This window comes from Sardina pilchardus, chromosome 10 (assembly GCF_963854185.1).
Source record: "Sardina pilchardus chromosome 10, fSarPil1.1, whole genome shotgun sequence".
NCBI lineage: Eukaryota > Metazoa > Chordata > Actinopteri > Clupeiformes > Clupeidae > Sardina > Sardina pilchardus.
The window spans coordinates 6,022,708-6,040,165 of NC_085003.1; the positions used below are offsets into that span (position 1 = coordinate 6,022,708).

At 39.4% G+C, this 17,458-nt stretch overlaps 1 protein-coding gene across 1 annotated transcript; it reads left to right on the forward strand.

Annotated features, from left to right (window-relative positions):
- The first annotated feature begins 295 nt into the window (after window positions 1-295).
- LOC134094280 (cAMP-dependent protein kinase type II-beta regulatory subunit) lies at window positions 296-17,203 on the forward strand. The gene is made up of 11 exons (XM_062547754.1): window positions 296-811; window positions 2,746-2,781; window positions 8,610-8,662; window positions 8,813-8,896; window positions 9,332-9,438; window positions 9,603-9,756; window positions 10,734-10,835; window positions 10,934-11,008; window positions 11,248-11,316; window positions 13,876-14,011; window positions 15,077-17,203. Exons 1-11 carry the CDS (start codon window positions 547-549, stop codon window positions 15,208-15,210), a joined length of 1,215 nt encoding a protein of 404 aa, XP_062403738.1. The 5' UTR covers window positions 296-546; the 3' UTR covers window positions 15,211-17,203.
- The last annotated feature ends 255 nt before the right edge of the window (window positions 17,204-17,458 follow it).

Genomic DNA, 17,458 nt, shown 5'->3' on the forward strand with positions numbered 1-17,458 from the left:
AGAGCACTGGGAGATGCGATAGGCCTAAAATGCATGCTCATTTGTTCATCTTTGCTATCCACTCAAAGAAAGAATAGCTGCTCAGTAGCCAATGCACTCACAGCATGATGATATGATGTCTGGCAGCACGTAGCGTTCCCATGTAGAATCACCCTCCCTGTGCATTTAACTTGCTACATTGACTCGTATAGAATATTTTTTTGCAGCAGCGGCTTCTACCATTGCTGCGGATTGCATACGCAATCCCTGGATGGGTGGTTGCCATGGTTTCGCAGGTCACATGCGTGGGTTTCCTGTAGCCAGCAGCAAAAGATGCTAGCTACTGAATTCACTGCCATTTTCATTTTAGCAAATTGCGGGATATCGCTGAGCAAATGGGACTAGCTGCATGGCAATGATGAAAATTCCGCCGCATATATTTTTGTGTTCTGATTCCATTTCGTCGTAAATTACGTTCTCTACTCTTGTCGTGAGGATAATCGAGACAATATTACATTTGACACCGACACTGTATTTCACTCGGATTTCTCTGGACTCACATCAGGAATGAGTATAGAAATCCCAGAAGGACTGACGGAGCTGTTGCAGAGCTTTACCGTGGAAGTGTTAAGGAATCAGCCAAGGGACTTACTAGAGTTTGCCTTGCAGTATTTCACGCAACTGAAGGAGAGTGAAACCAAGGGGGCCGCGTTTGACAATGACCAAAATTCGGCCTCAAGATCTGGGAAAGCAGTCAACTTTATCGAAGAAGCCATGCAAATCGATTCGGAAAATGGAGAGGAAGAGGAGGATGACGACGAGGAATTCGTAGGTAACAAATACCCCACGATTCATACTATGACTATCGTTGGCTATCATGCATAGACCTCTGAAGCTGGGTCCTCAAAATTGATATGTGCCAGGTCCATTCAAGATCACTGCAACCGACTGATTCCTCAATATTGTGCTTCGCCTGTCTAACCCTTGCATGTGCGCGGTGCCATGAAATACAAGCATTTATGCCAATAATACAAGGTGGGCACGAAGCCAGCATTTGTTGTTCTAAAAGAACATTGTTTGGCCTAGACTTGGGTCTTGGCACTGTCTTCGTGAGCGAGAGCATTAATCATCGATGGTCACCGCAGCCCGATGTATCATAGCCTCCTTCAGTATGCACCATGCATAGATACAGGCTTAGGCCCTGTTTTTGACCTAACTGAATTTGATTCTCTAAGCGGATTAATTCGTAAATGTAATACTATACCAGCAGTAATTGCTGTATTTTCGGGCTAATCCTGCTTTCTCTGATTTGCATCATATGTGACCGTACCAAGCATTTGAATTCCATATGGCTCATTGTGAACAAGGTGACTGACAGTGGCAGTAGCAAAACCCCCACGGCTAACATTACATCTGTAGAGCATGTCATTTCCTCCTTCCACCTTCAACCGCATCCTTTCATCAGACTACTTCTTCATTTTACTGTAGAAAAATAGGCAGTGTACAATGCTATAACCAGAGATCGGAAACAGCAGGACAAATATGGCTGCGATGTTAACCTTACATTTACACTACCAGACTGGACTGTCATATTTAGGCTCCGACGACTGTTAATATCTGCAAATGATTTTGATGCTGCCATTCAGCCATGAACAGCAGGCCTGACTTAGGCTTTGCCTCCTTGACAATTAGATATTTTAAATTGAATGACAGGACACCACATTGGGCTTTAGCAGTATGCAATTTCTATAGGCCTGACCATTTCTAAGATAGCGTTTGCATTTGCACATGTTTGGAGCTACCGTATCTGGCGAGCACATCATAGCTACCAGGCTCATGTATGTTTCATGCAGAGGGGCATTGTCTCAGTGCTGAGTGCCTTATTACATCAGATGTGTGTTTGTCCTTCGAATTATTCACATTGTAATTCAGAAAAAAGCATATCAACTTAAAAGGACTGTGGAGTGTTTCATCATGATTATTCAAATTGGTATCAGCCCACAGTGAATCATGAAATAGCCAATATTCAGGAATGCTGCAAGGCTTATGATAACTGTTGTCTAGTATGCCTCTGTCTAATAACTGACTTGGCCAGCAGCAGATGTTATATTCTGGCAATCAGGTCTTGTATTCTGTCCAGCAGGTTATAGTCTGTATTCACACAGTCAGTGCATTCACTATCATTTCTGCACTGGATCAAATCATGTATGTGTGCAGACAATTATGTTAGAATCTCTGCTTGATATAAAAATAGCATTACTGCACTGTTCAACAGGGAGTTACCTCTGTGAATTTAGTTTCCATTTCTGTGTCAGCTTTGTACCCAAAGGAAACTACCTGGCATAGCACGGTCAGGCAACTGTTTTCTGCAAAGACAGTTGGGAATGTCCGCTTGCTGAGGGAACCTGCCTTATAGTGACCATTTGGTGCTTTTATGAACAATCTTTGATGGTCTGACTGACCAATCAACCAAACATTTAGTACTATTGAACTGTCAAACCAGCATTTGGCGCACAAGTTCACAGGTCTTTTCCTCTCTCCCTACATGGCAGTTGTGGATTGCTATCCATCACCCAAATGCATACATACTACAGATATTGCAAGAAGTTGTCTGTGACTTGTGCAAACATTAAAACTCTTTATCCATAGGGTGATCAACAGAATTGTTACTGATATATGTTTACAAAAATTGTCACAAAGAACACGCATTCTAGGCTCTTTGAATTCCTTTTCATGGCTCATTTCTCTCACTCTCTGTATTTGCAGCACCAGTGATCAACAGGTTTACAAGAAGAGCTTCAGGTGAGACTTTAAGCCTTAAGGCATATTTGTTTTCATTTTTTGTCATCTTGTTGCCTGTGTAAAGTATTCTTTCAATTTGGGACTATATAAACTTGCATTTATGAGGTGGTATTAAGTGGGAAATCAGGAAGTGCACGTCTTAAAAGGCACAAAAGAAGATCATTGTTATCATTTGGCGCATATGTTTTGAATATATCTCTGTGAATTATTGTTTTTTTTTTGACAGAACATTTCACATTATTAGTTATTAGGTTAGTCAAACAATACTGGAGTGTGAGCAGGAAAGCATCTGTAGTAGCCTGTTTAAGTCAGGACACGTTGCATTTTATGCTATCTTTTTGGATTAAAATTGGGCAAGGTGGATGGTGAATGACGTTTCATTACTAGTTTGAGTATTGTGATAGGTAGTCTTGCCCTCTTTAGCAGCTGCTTCTTGTTCATTGGATTTCAAATGAAAGCAGGACCTCTTTATCATATCCTCAACCAGTCCTGACTGCTTTCTGATTGGCTTGTGTGCTATGTATTAAATAGAAACAACACACATAATGAAATGCATTTATTTACAAAATTCTCAAAAGCAGAACACACCATACATGTATGTGTGTGCAAATATGCATACTTTATCTGATGCACCCCGGGAAGAATGTGTGTGTGTCTGTGTGTTGATTTGTTCTGCCTATGTTCCATGTGTGCATACATGTACGTGTATGACCATGAGCATACCCGTGAGGTCAGAAACAAAGCAGTGTGTGAAGCAGGAGCCTACTGTATGTGAATGTAGTCAGCGAAAGTTGAAAGTGCCAGGTTTGGAAAGAGGATGGTTAGTTGGCATGGAAAACCTATGGTAGGTAGGAAAAAGCCAACCATGAAATGTGAATCCACGGGAAAAAAGATTTGAAAATTTAATTATATTATTCTATTATAAGAATAGTCAATAATAGAATGTACTCGACTAACTAAATTGAGACATTTACATCAGCAAAAGTGAATCAGTTGTAGGCTTAGCTGTGTTCACCATTTATGCTAGCCATATTTGCCCAGTTACCACCACATAGAAGGGTTGTGACTGGTGGTAACTTGGTGTGCTGCTTGGATAACTACGATATAGTTGGTGGTTGGTGAGCCAGGCTTGGAAGGGCTGTGGTTATGTCATGGGAAAGGTGTTTGTATCAGCGTTACACAACATTTTATGCTTCCCGAGGTAGGCTTTGTTTTCTAGCTGTGAAGCTTAGATACTGTATGTTCCTGAAAATCATGTTCATGGTATATTGTCATATCATGAAGACATACCTCTCAATTCTACTTACTGTCTAGTGTATGCAATACATAGCTATGTGCTCCAAGATATGAATCTTGTGTACTTGTGAAAAAGTGACAAAACTCTGTGGTGTTGTCTGTATTTGCAAAGCCTTTGCATGTTTTGTTTTGTTTTTGCTTGCTAATGTTAGATCATACCCTTTTACATTATGCCATCACTACACTGGATTTGAAGTGCTAAATATTTTATATGCCATTTTTTGGGGGTGTAACACAAAAGCACAAACAAATTACAAATAATACACAAAAAAACAAAACAATCTTATGGAGCCTAATTTTTTTTGCCAACTTTGGGATGGATTACCAAGTTGTGAGTGAAGAAGAATGTGCAACATAATGCGACGCAGATGCAACGTTTGAGACTTGGGAACAGAATTAGACGTGGAGGCATCCTAGGAACTGAAGGAACTGCTTTGGGGAAAGGTTGGATGACCATGTAATGGGTCTGAGGACATGTTTGCCCTTAAGTGGCTGCATTTATTTAGTTGTAACTACTCATGTGATTAAATGGAGGCTAAACACTGCGGGGAAAAGTCTTATGAGACCGAGTTGGCAGTTAAAAGTTGACATCTTTAAATAATGGAAGAGACAACACCAGCTATGCTTTATTTATTCAAGTGATGGTAATGCACCTTAGATTTAACAAAGAACAATGTATGATGCATATGCAATTTTAGTTTTCCTCCATGATGATGCCAGCCAGCCTCTTAGGAATGTCCTGCCACACCCATTCCCATAATACTGAGATCAACATAATTTGCTGGAGGACTATTACAGTCTTTCAGGATATTGCCTGTTGGGGTAGTCATTGTTTCTCAATAGTGTACCCAAGAGCTACTTACACCAAGTAAAGAAACTGCTTAAGACATCTATGATGCTTGTTCAGTTTTATTTCTGTTGTTTTTCAAATTCTACTTCTTAATGTTAGACCTTTATAATTTGCTGTTTGCTGTTGTGATATGACCTGCTGCTTGTCTATTCAGTAAACAAACATTTGTTCCCAATTCTACTGACAAAGCAGAGGATATAGTGAGAAATGTGTCGGGATGAAATGTGCAGGATTTACACAGTTACACAGTTAATAAGTAAGTTTATTGGGAGACAGGGGTAACAGGGGTCCAACACTCTGAACCAAATTTTTGGCTGACATACTCATTCGATTTGAATCATCCTGCAGTATTTCTTATTGTACATAACACAACTCTGTGCAGTGTGTGTGAATAGACTTGAAATCATCATTTCATCACATAAAAGTCATTATTAGTGGGAAGTCTTATTTTCTCCCTTCACAGAAGGACAGAGGAAGCTCTGTTCATTTGAACTGTAAATCAGATTAGCCACAGACTGTCTTCACTCTCATCCTCTCCTTTGATTACACTTCCGTTCGCTCATAAAAAAAATGAATCACCATAATCCTGACCCGTTACTGAATATTCAGCAAAACCGCTTACCTTTGCAAAGCCTGGGAGCACATTCATGCTGGCTGCTGTGGGATGGCATCAAACAGAGTACTTGTTGGGCTGGGGCCCCTAATCTTTATACAGAAAGGGAGTTGCCTGAGACAGTGCAGCTACTGCTGCTGCCATCTTTAGCAATGGTAGTGATAGTGGAAGAACGGGTGTCATCCGTGAGAACTCAAGGGCATTTCAACGTAGCACAAACTGATTTCGACGCCATCGATATGCAAGGCACACAGTTACGAAAACTGACTGCTCGAGGGTTCCCAAAAAGCACTTATATCTGCGCTTTCATAAATGTGTAAGACAATGTGTTGTTGCAGGAAAAAGGGTAACATTTCCTTTCATCAGTCATTGTATACCTAATCATATCAACGTAACCTAATTATTGAATTGACAGATTTGAGCCATTTTACTGAATGCTGCCAGCCTGGCCCCCGCCTGACTACGTACAGTACTTCCTCTCATTTACATTTCTCTTCATACTCCGTCTGGTAAAGCTTGATTCAGCTTTGTTTACTCCGGCAAGCAAACTCAGCGAACAGAGGGAAGTTTCAAGCCTAACGTTATCGTTGTTTCCCCCATGGTGATGATGATCATACTGTATGTCATTACCAAACGTTAGTGATTGAACTCCAATGAATTCAGGCTTCAGACAAGCGTCCACTAAAACCAGGAAATAAACATTTGCCAATGGATCTAGGCCAGACTCTCTGCCAAGAAGAGAGTCTGGTCTCCAGGCTAGAATGCTGCACCCTTTCTTCTCATTGTCTGAGTATGGCCCCTTATTTGTAAAAAGTTTTTTTCTTATTTGTAAAAAGTAAGCTTACAGGTGTTTGAGTGGGCACTGTCATTCATTGTGAACGTAAAAATGATCGCACATTTGTTTCCGTATTATGAAAAACAGTGCAGGTAGTCCCTCTGGACTTCTTAACCCTGTTCAGATACTGTGAAATGAATTAGTATCTATATTATTTAACATTAATGCATTTGCATGGTTGAAGTTATTTTTTTATTTTATTTATTTTCAGTTTGTATTATAGTGGTAATAATAGGTTAGTTAAAAAAGATATACTGTAATTAAGTGTTAAACATGTTATTTTTATTAACACCAGCAGCCACTAAAAAATATATATTTTAAAGGAAACTGCTAAAAGGACATTACAAATTTGATCAAGTTTGACAGTAACTTGTCAGACATTTTTCAGATTTTTGGAGTAATTGATATCAGTGAAATCCATAGTGTCAGGTAAGGACAGGTTTAAAGGACATATTCAAATGTCCCCACTGGTGTTCACTGTCACTCTGTCAGTCATCCTCATAGCCTCTAGATGACAGCCCTTGTGTGGGTGGACAGTGACCCTCTATGACTATCGAGTTGTTATTGTTATTTTAGACTAAGTGTGCAACATCTCAGTGTCTGTCTGAAATAAAAATAATAGCATTTCAACAGTAGCTAGAAGTTTAATTCTTCACGGCAGTATAATAGGTTATGTCAACTTAACCACATCCCATTCCAATTGCTTACATCAGACTCTAACCAGTAGGACTAGTATCTCGGATAATTGCATGTGTTATTTTTAAAACCATCACTATTTTAAGTTCTGTAATTATTTAGAATTATTGGAACTATCTTAAGATCTGTAATCACTTTTAATTATGGGGCTTTAGAATGAACAGTATATTAAGCTGATATTAGAGAAAGTTAATTTATATTACAGTGGTTTCTAACTGTGTAAACCTCTGCAGTACCTTTAAGAAGAAGCATTCCCAGGTTTCTTCTGCATACTTAGTATTTGACTTGCTTGCTTTTAGCTATATTGGTTTCCTTCAATCATACTTTTTGATACAATGCATTCCCATGTTCAAACAGAAAAGAAGGTTTTCAGACCATGTGTTGTGCTTTTAAGATAATGATATCAAGTGATAGCTGTAACTTGCTGAATGGATACTGATTTTTGTGTGTAGCAATAGTTTTTACACATGAGGAAAGTGTTTGGGAAATGTACAAATGACAAATTGGCAAATGACTATGAAGCGTTCAGTTAATGGAGTGAAAGGCGAATTGATTGTAATGTTTCCTGCTCTGTAAAACATGTAAAACAAGTTGTAGACAGAAATATAAACACACTGGCAGACACATTGGCATGTTTAATCAACATGTGTGTACAATAAGTTCAAAATGTTATTTCAGTGATTAATTAATTTATTGCATCTTTGTAACATCATGCTTTGTGTAGCGTAAGTCAAAATAATGGTTACCGGGCATCATGTCAGAGGCTTTTGAAATCTGTCCATTGTTTAGTATAGGAAAAGACCTATATTGTGGCAAACATGCACAACATTGACTATCCCGCTGTGTTATTATATGCTGTAATATCTCTTTTTTATTGTTGTTGTTGTTTTTGACACAGTTCATACTGTAAGTGGACAATCCTTACTGTAAAGAATTGTAGATTCCATAGGCATGTAGTGATAGTATGACAGATCTTTTTTCTAACAGAAGCAAAAGAGTGTCCTTTGTCTCAGAAATATTGATGAATCAGAATGTTCAGATATGGGTCCACTTGCAAGAGTTAACCAGTCAGCAAAATTGCAGAGCCACACAACTCTGGAGAGGACAACTAGGTCGTCTCCCATCTGTTTGTGGGACTGGTGATCCCTAGTGTTGCTGCGTTGCATAGCCTGTCCTGTGCACTAGTGGATGATGATGCAACGTGCTCATGTCTCTCCGCTCCGGCCCGAGTGACAGTGAGGGGGCAGATGAGGCCAGCATGTTAAGCAGGGACTGCAGCATGGGGCCACTGTACTCTCTGTTATGGACTAATGGGTGGTCTGTGGCAGAGGGAAGTTTTTTTTTGAATGGGCATATTAAACCCAGTGAGGGTTTTTATGAATCGGGCCCAATTTTAGTTTTGGTGTGATGTGGAGCATTGTAGCAACGCAGTGCTACTGCACCATATAGACCTGAGAAGCAGTGTTAGTTTGTATAAAAAGGCTTTAGTTTCCCTGTCATTGCATTACAGTCAACAGCCTGTATTTTCTATCCTTCAGTCTGTGCAGAGGCCTTCAATCCGGATGAGGAGGATGATGACAAGGAACCAAGGGTGGGCTCTCTCTCTTGGCAGCGAGTATTACATGCAAATGAATATCAGAAAACATGCTAAAACAATTCAAATCCTCACACGATATGTTAACAAGAGAATTTCCTCCTGAGTTTTCAAGATGTTTTACCAAATGCTTTGTGTTGTTCCCAGACCACGCACCCCAAAACAGACGAACAGAGGCAGAGGCTGCAGGAGGCATGCAAAGACATCCTGCTGTTCAAAAACCTCGACCCGGTGAGAGCTCGTCCATAGTGTGATGTGTGACCCAGTGTTCTCCCAAACACAGCTAGAGGCCGGAGGACTCTCTCGTCCCCCGATGCGTATTTATTTACACATTCAGACATGATGAAAGAGCATTAAAGGTAGAGCGCGATGGCGAGGGGGGGGGGGGGTGGGGGGGAAGTGGAGGCCGGCTAACGACCAGGGCTCAGTGACCTGTGTAACCTTTGGAATATTTTGCTTTCACGCTAGACATCGTGCTTAATTAACCATGGGTTTGTTTGCATATTTTGGGTTCGTCCGTGAAAACCGTCTGCGTGCTCCCCAGTGCATTGTTTGTTTGATGGCAGTGTTGCCGTGCCAGGGCTTGACTTGCATGGTTTCCCTGTAGGGAGAGAAAATAAACAGTCGTCTCAGTGCTGATGCCTGGGTTTTGTCTCACGCTTACAGGAGCAGATGTCCCAAGTCCTGGACGCCATGTTTGAGAAGAGAGTGGAAGTAGGAGAACACATCATCGATCAAGATGACGACGGGGATAACTTTTACGTCATCGAAAGGTAGGTGTGTGTGGTTGTGTTGTGTGCACGTTGTGTAACACCAAAACAAACCTGATGTAAAGCAGTATGCTGTTGTCTGAGACTCATGGGCTGTCCTTTATTCAAAGCAAACTCAACTGTTATTTCACTCATTTGTTTCCCTGTTGTCTTGTGTCCTGTCTCAGAGGGACGTTTGACATCGTAGTGAGAGCGGACAGCGCTGAGCGGACAGTGGGCTCCTATGACAACCGTGGAAGTTTCGGGGAGCTGGCTCTGATGTACAACACCCCAAGGGCAGCCACCATCATCGCCACGTCGCCTGGAGCCCTCTGGTGCATGGTGAGGCCGTCTGCCCTGCTGGCTGTGTTGTCCTTAGTTGTCCACACAATTTAGTTAGCATGCGTCATGTCACAGCAATGAGATTCCTCTCCTCTTAAAATGAACGCAGTTCATATTTCACCCATGATATGCAGTAGCTAAAGTAATTGCAATATTTAGATCGGTGTTTTCCAAACTGTGTGCCGTTAGGGCTGAGAAGGTGTGCCACAGAGGAAAAGATTGGTTCTAAACCTGATTGTATTCAATCTGCCGTGTTGCATATTTGGACATCTTTTTTTGATACCATTCATGTTGGTCAAGGAATGTTATACTCGCGTCCAACTAGCTGGCAATCAAACACCTCAACACCTCAAAACAGGGAACAACAACATAGCTGCATGCATTCAGAAGTAGCAAAATTGCTTGTTATGTCATGCTAATAGCTGAAAGGCAAAACTGCCTGAGCATGAACCTGACCCACCCCAAATAAAAAATAAAAAAACAGGGCAACAGACAGACAGTTGGCTACAATAGTTCTTGAGCTATGGGTTCATGCAGAGCTTCATCACGTTATGCATCATTAGCTTTTTTGCAGCAGGGCCAATAAACAGCAGCAAACTTGTTATGTTGCATTTTTTCTATGTATAATATTATGGCGGTGTGCTGTGAGATTTTCTCATAATAAACAGTGTTTCGCAAGAGAAAAGATTTGGGAAACGCTGTTGTAGATAATGTTAAATGTAGCTACATTGCAATTTGACATGTTAGGGATTTTGATTTGATTTTTTATTATGTTGTGTCATCTAATCATTGGTCATTTTATAGAATTTGGAGAACAATTCAATGTACTGTAATATAATTCTGACTAATCTTTGCTTCCCGAGTAGCCTCCTTTATAGTGTGGTGTAATCTTTCAATCACTCCTTTATAACACAGCCCCCTCTCGTGGATCTTATCACTACCATGTTGATTCTGTGATTGATTAATAATTTCTGCAGGACCGGTTAACATTCAGAAGGATCATTGTGAAGAACAATGCCAAGAAGAGGAGAATGTATGAAGCTTTCATTGAGACTCTCCCTTTGCTCACGTCTCTGGAGGTATGGCTGCTGGTCTCTTCCTTAAGTCTTGTTTGTTTTGTTCACATATTATGTTTTTTGCCTGCCATGTATGTCATGAATGATGATGTCTGTGGCAGGTATCAGAGAGGATGAAGGTGGTGGACGTTCTGTCCACTAAAGTCTACAGCAGTGGAGAGCGGATCATTGCTCAGGTATGATGAAGTGGTGTTGATTTTACCATTGAGTGACATCCCAGGAACTTTTAGAAGCTCCATCAATTGAATTCCACTTCGTGAACATTATGAACATCATCAATATTGTGTTCCTAGCATTTTTCATGCTTAGGAATAGGTGCTTGCTTGTGTTAGTGTTCCGATGAGTAAAACAGACGTATGGATGGATTGTAAATATTGGAAACCTTGTGGCTTATAACTGATACATTATTTTGTAGGGTGATATGGCTGATAGTTTCTACATTGTGGAATCTGGCCGTGTGAGAATCACAATGAAGCACAGTAGGGTAAGTCTGAAAGTCTCTAACTGTGCGTATATTGACAGAATGAGAATTAAATCTTGAAAAGAATAGGACAAAAAGCATTTTTTCTGTTTGGCACCAACCAAATATTTGTGAAGCACACTGAAATAGTACCAGTGTGTGTAATCATTATTCATTACATCTATTCACTATTATCGAGTATGTATAAAACTGTATATTAGTTAATTTCAGGCCAAATATCAGGCTTACCAGCATTTACCAAATTGTATTTTGCCAAGAGGTTAATTCAGGTAAAACATTGACCTACATTTGGCCACACACTGGTTGTAGCCATATTAGAAATGTGATGTTTTCTTGTACAGATCTTATGTTTTGATTTCTCTCTTTTATTTAAAGGTTACTTTCAGGTTAATGATGTGATGTTGAAGATTAAAACTATCTCTATCTCTCTCTCTCTCTCTCTCTCTCACACACACACACATGGATTAAAGTTTTCCGTCATATGACGGATTTCCGTCAACTGGAGGCGCTAGAGGTCAATCATGAGATTGATGCAGATCCGGGGAGAAAATATTTGCGTTGGGGGGGGGGGATGCGGCGCGACCTCCCTTGCAAGCTGCAGTGATGGTTACACCTCTTGTTGAACCCTGTTTTGTGATAGGCCTATGTTTTTGCCTATGTTAAAATCTTCGTTGTGCGCAAAATAAATAAATAAATAAATGCGGTCGTGCAACTGCGTTGATGAACATTAGGCTACTACTAGGCTACTACTATTAGGCTGCTGCTGCTACTAATAATCATCATCATCATCATCATCATCATCATCATCATCATAATGATACAATAATAAACGAGAAAAAGGCCAATTGAAACAGATGAAAGAACAGTCTTGATTTATAGCCTACTTTGGAGCCGCATGCTTAACATAGCCTATTAGGCTTTTGTAGGTTAAACAAGCGTTGCAGAAGTTCAGGAAAGCTGTCGTTTTTTCGGTTTAATTAGTCTATGATTTGGGCTAATTATTCTTCATAAAAGTAAAATGAAAATAAACAGTAGTTTCGCCAGTTGTAATAGTAAGCTATAGAATAGCTTCAGGACAGACATCCACGCACTAGCTGCGCAAAGTTCTGCGTTGTTTGCGATGACTTCTTGTCCGCACTTGCTAGTTCCCCGATCTCATCAAATTAGACTACTTAGAGGTCGGCAGTGTTGGGGAGCTTAAAGATGAATAGTCAAAAAGAACATGGCTATAGCCTACTTTCGGTCATTATTAATATTAATAGAGTCGGGTGCGCCCGAAACGCAGAGACAGACAACGGAAAAGTGTGTGTCTGCGCCACGCCACTATTAGGCTATCCTACTGTTTAGTTTAACTGCTAATTTCTCTAAAAATAATTATAATAAGCCAACAAGGTTAATTTATACAATTCAAAAGGATCCAGTAGCTTAGGCTATGTCTATACAGTTTGCCTAATTTGTCTTCTTCAAAGAGAAAGTCGTAGGTCCGTTTCCAATAAACGAAACTTTTATATTAGGAGTCCTATGACTGACGCGTGTTCTTATAAAAACGTATTGTCTTCCAGTTAATATTCTTGGATGTTTATTGTAACAAACAGCACAGTTCTCATACAATTGACACGACCAACACGGTCAGAAATACCGTGAAACTCCTAACATTTCTGCCGTGCATCACGTTCTCCAACAACTAAAACGTCTTAAAGCGACATGCACCTTTAATTAAACAACATGTCACCTAATCACACTAAGTAAAGTTACACCAAATTATATCCTGACATCAGCAAACATCAGAATTCTTTAGCATATTACATTTCAAATCAATTATTCAAAATCTTCAATAACAGAGGCCTATCTGACGGTTAACCTATGGCTGTGAGTTTTAATTGTTTTCATGCATGTCTGGTGAGGAATGTTTTGGAGACATGCATGCATTTTAGGCATAATGCTGGCCCTAATCTCTGATTGAAAATGCACAGAATTTATGCATTTACATAACAGTATTTAATAAATTTTCTCAGGGGTGACAGTGACTCCCCCCAACCCCCTATTTTTTTTTTTTTGGGGGGGGGTGGGGGGGTGGGGGGGGGGCAACGGGCTATGGCCGGCCCTCGGAGCACTCTTAATAAGCAACAGTGTGCAGTATTGAATAGCTAGGCCTACTTTAAAATGTGTTACTTGTAAACGGAGGGTACAATTAGTCTGTATGGCCCTATTTTATGTAGGTCTGCGCTAAGGCCCTTTGATTTGCCTCACTTGCGTGTGTCAATTTTTTTTTTTTTTTTTGGACAAAAAAATTTCAGTCAGATGAGTTTTTTTCACTTTAATCCATGCACACACACACACACACACACACACACACACACACACACACACACACACACATTTAGAGTCATATAGAGTTGTCACATTAAGGGACAGGTGGTCCCACCCCTGAAAAGAATTTCTATCAAATGCTTCTAAATCTGAAAAGTGGCCGGAGTCTAAATTGCATGTTTCACAATATTTTAATCTTTGTAGATGTTAAACTTGTTTTTATAGCTCTGTGGTCACTCTTTCTCCCACCAGACAAAAAAGGACACAGAAGAGGAAGAAGTGAACATCGCCACCTGCTCGAGGGGACAGTACTTCGGAGAATTAGCTCTAGTCACAAACAAGCCACGAGCAGCTTCTGCATACGCCATGGAGAATGTTAAATGCTTAGGTATAGTGCATGTTACTTTCTTCTGCTTTTACCCTCTCTTTTTATATAAGGGATGTCGGAGAACTACAGTGGGGGTACTAAGTATTTGACCCCATGCTATGTTGACTAAAAAGAGGTTTATAAAATCATCTTTTGACAATTGATCTTACTGCCTAAATAAAAAAAATGAGTAAAAATCCAACCTTTAAGGACACCAGTTAGCCTATTAGCCTGTTATGATACATTCTTCAATCACAAAGAAAATTTGTGTCCTAAAGGTCAGATCTTTACTCATTTTTTTAGATAAGGCATCAAAGGAACACTTCACCGTTTTTTCATATTAAACTATGTTATTCCCTTAACTAAGACGAGCTGATACATACCGCTCACGTTTCAATGCGTGCACTCAATGGCTCTGGCGCACGACGATAGCACTTAGCTAGCCCAGTTCATTCATTCAAACACCTCCATGTTTTCCCTATTAAAATACAGTTACACGAGTAGTCACACGACTAAGTATGGTGAGACAAAATAAAACGTGGTGCATTTCTAAGCAGGTAAGAGGGATAACTATATTGTGTGGCGGAATAACACTTGGAAGCACTTAGACTCTGTGCAGTAATATCCTCATTCCAAAGTGAAACTGAAAGTGCAAGAGTGATGATATTACTGCGCCGAGTCGAATTGCTCCCAAGTGTTATCTACTGTAAGTGCTAGCTAAGTGCTATCAGAGTAGCGCCTCGCGCCAGAGCCAGTGAGTGCACGCATTGAAACATGAGAGGTATGTAGAGACTCGTTTTAGTTAAGGAAATAACATAGTTTAATATGAAAAAACGGTGAAGTGTTCCTTTAAGATCAATTGTCAAAAGATGATTTTATATTCCTCTTTTTAGTCAACTTTAGCATGGGGTCAAATACTTAGTCCCCCCACTGTATAGATCTCTATATTGACTATTATAGATAATCAAAGATACAGTTGCTTGCTAAAACAATTGGTGTATTTTATGCAATTCCTAACACAAGGGAGCTCTAAATACAAATTCATTAATGTCCTAAATGTGTCACATTTTTCGTCGTCTTCTGTAGTGTTGGATGTCAAGGCATTTGAGAGATTGCTTGGCCCCTGCATGGATATCATGAAAAGAAATATCGCAAACTACGAGGAGCAACTGGTAACCCTGTTTGGAAGTAACACAGAAATTGCGGAACAAGATGCATGAGTTTAAACAGAGATGAACCTGGACAAAGAAGCTGACGATGATTGGTGGGTGAAGATTTTGGCCATAGTATGGGTCCCAGATGTCTTGTAATTGCTCTTACTCTTGCAAATATTGTTTTACATTCACACAATGTGAAACAGTGTACATCAAAGATAGCGATTTAAAAGTGATAATGATAAGCTCAAAATGTATGTGTACTTCCAGAAAACAAAGGAATTTTCTCACAAGGCAGTGTTCATTTTGACATTCTGAGCATAACCACCATGCTTGTATGACAGTGTAATGCTCATGTTTTCACTTCTTGTCCACAGTTCACACTATTATTTTCATGAAACATCACATAGACACGACTATGTTACTGTTAACTGATGACACTTGTTAATATAAGGGCAGTTCTGTATTTCAGAACCGTTGGTGTTACTCATTCTCATGATTGATATTCATTTTTTTCCCTTCTGTTCCAAACTCATGTGCCAAAGGTTGTGAACTCTGTGAAATGCTTGTTGTTTTATGTGATCTTCATGCTTCAAAGTTTGCCTGCCAAGCTTTTTGCATTGGGGATGAATCTTCATTGCAACAGTTTGTCCTTACAAAGATATAAATCTACAAGGGCCCTATGGCTTACATTTTGATATAACATCCATGTATGAAAATATGCTATCCCTGTTTATGGGTGAGGTATTAATTTGGAGAAAAAAATGCTTTACCTGCAGTGCATTACACTGTGCTTTGTGGTTTTTTAATCTCGAGCACCTCAAATGCAGTTAAGTAAATATTTTGTTTTCATCTTTTGAGCCCATTATACTTTGAATTGTCACTTATGAATTCCAACATATCTGAACAAGAATACTGCAAAACAGTTTCACATTATGTGACATGAAAGAGATTTGGTAGTAACAATGCTCAAGAAGTTAACAAAAAGGGTAAAAGATGGTGTTGGGAGATATAAGTGAACATGTTTATATTGCACTTTGATGCTAGCCTCATAGACAGATACTTGTTGTGATTGCACATTATTTTTAGTCAGTTCTTATGTTTAAAATGTCATGTTTGACTCACCATTGCCAGTTTAGCATATATCACCAGTATAGAGTTGTTATTGTTGATAGTTTGATTTAAAAATGTGAAGATATTTCATATTACATTTTAATATAAGGGCATAGCGTAGTGTTGTCATCACCTGACCTTGTTAGGTTTTTTTTATGTTTTACACACCTCTTTATTACCACACACACATTACCACAGGACTTGGAACATTTGATATGTTAAACACTACTCTCAGTGTTTGTCAATACTTTTCTGCAGACAAGCATGAGATGGATATGACAAGCTAATATAGCTTATCTCTGTCTCATGTAATAATGAACATATCTGTCCATAAAGATGAAGTGTGTCCCTTTTGCCTTTGAGGTATTATTACCTTGCTTCTTACTTGCAATACTGTAGAGTTGTTAGTTTTCATTTCTACTGTGCTTTCAACCAGTACTGCTGCCCATTGTCTTCAGTGTATTAAATTATGACGTTTCTGTGGCCAGTCTTAAAAACGCAGTTGTAGTTGTAGCCATTCCATTCAAGGACATTGCTAAGGTTATTTATTATCGTCTACCTCTACATAAATAACACACAACACCTTCACGTGTGGCTTTTCAGGGCATGTCGTCTCATCGAAGAGCAACTCCCACTGATAAACTGTTTCATTATTTTTATGTGCAGTTGTCATGTCACCTTAGAACTTAGCTTGTTAATCTGCCACTGAATTGAAACCTAAAACTTAACTGACTTTTGAAATTATTATTTACTTGTTTTGAACCACCAATTTCTGTCAGAAATCTTGTTATTACAATGGAACTACTGTAGGTTTGTGTTGGCAGTGCTGTTTAATTTAATGTAATGAAGCTCAAAGGTCTACAGAGGTCTCTTAATAATGCCAGAGTGTAATATGTTGTCAGTTACATTTAACTTTCCATGAAAATAAACTTGTTTTCTATTGAAAAAAAAAAAAGCCAACAACTTTCTTTTGTCACACTGCTGCAATGGTCTGATGGGAAACACCTTAGTCAAGTCACGTATAGAGGAAAAACATATTTTTAGCCTGTAATCCCACTGTTATCCAAACCCTTTCTTTACATATTTAACCCCAATGTATTATAGCCATGGGATAATAACAAAGACAGAAACCAGTGGTATGCTGGCCATCAAGCTTATAGGGACAATTTCCAAATTATGACAGCTATCATTATCTATGGAG

Bases quoted from the DNA above. Each gene is read 5' to 3' on its own strand.
- LOC134094280 (XM_062547754.1), top strand. From the start codon at position 547: ATGAGTATAGAAATCCCAGAAGGACTGACGGAGCTGTTGCAGAGCTTT. The intron at 2,782-8,609 runs GTGAGACTTTAA...TCTATCCTTCAG, and splicing joins GTTTACAAGAAGAGCTTCAG to TCTGTGCAGAGGCCTTCAAT. The intron at 11,009-11,247 runs GTATGATGAAGT...ATTATTTTGTAG, and splicing joins GAGAGCGGATCATTGCTCAG to GGTGATATGGCTGATAGTTT.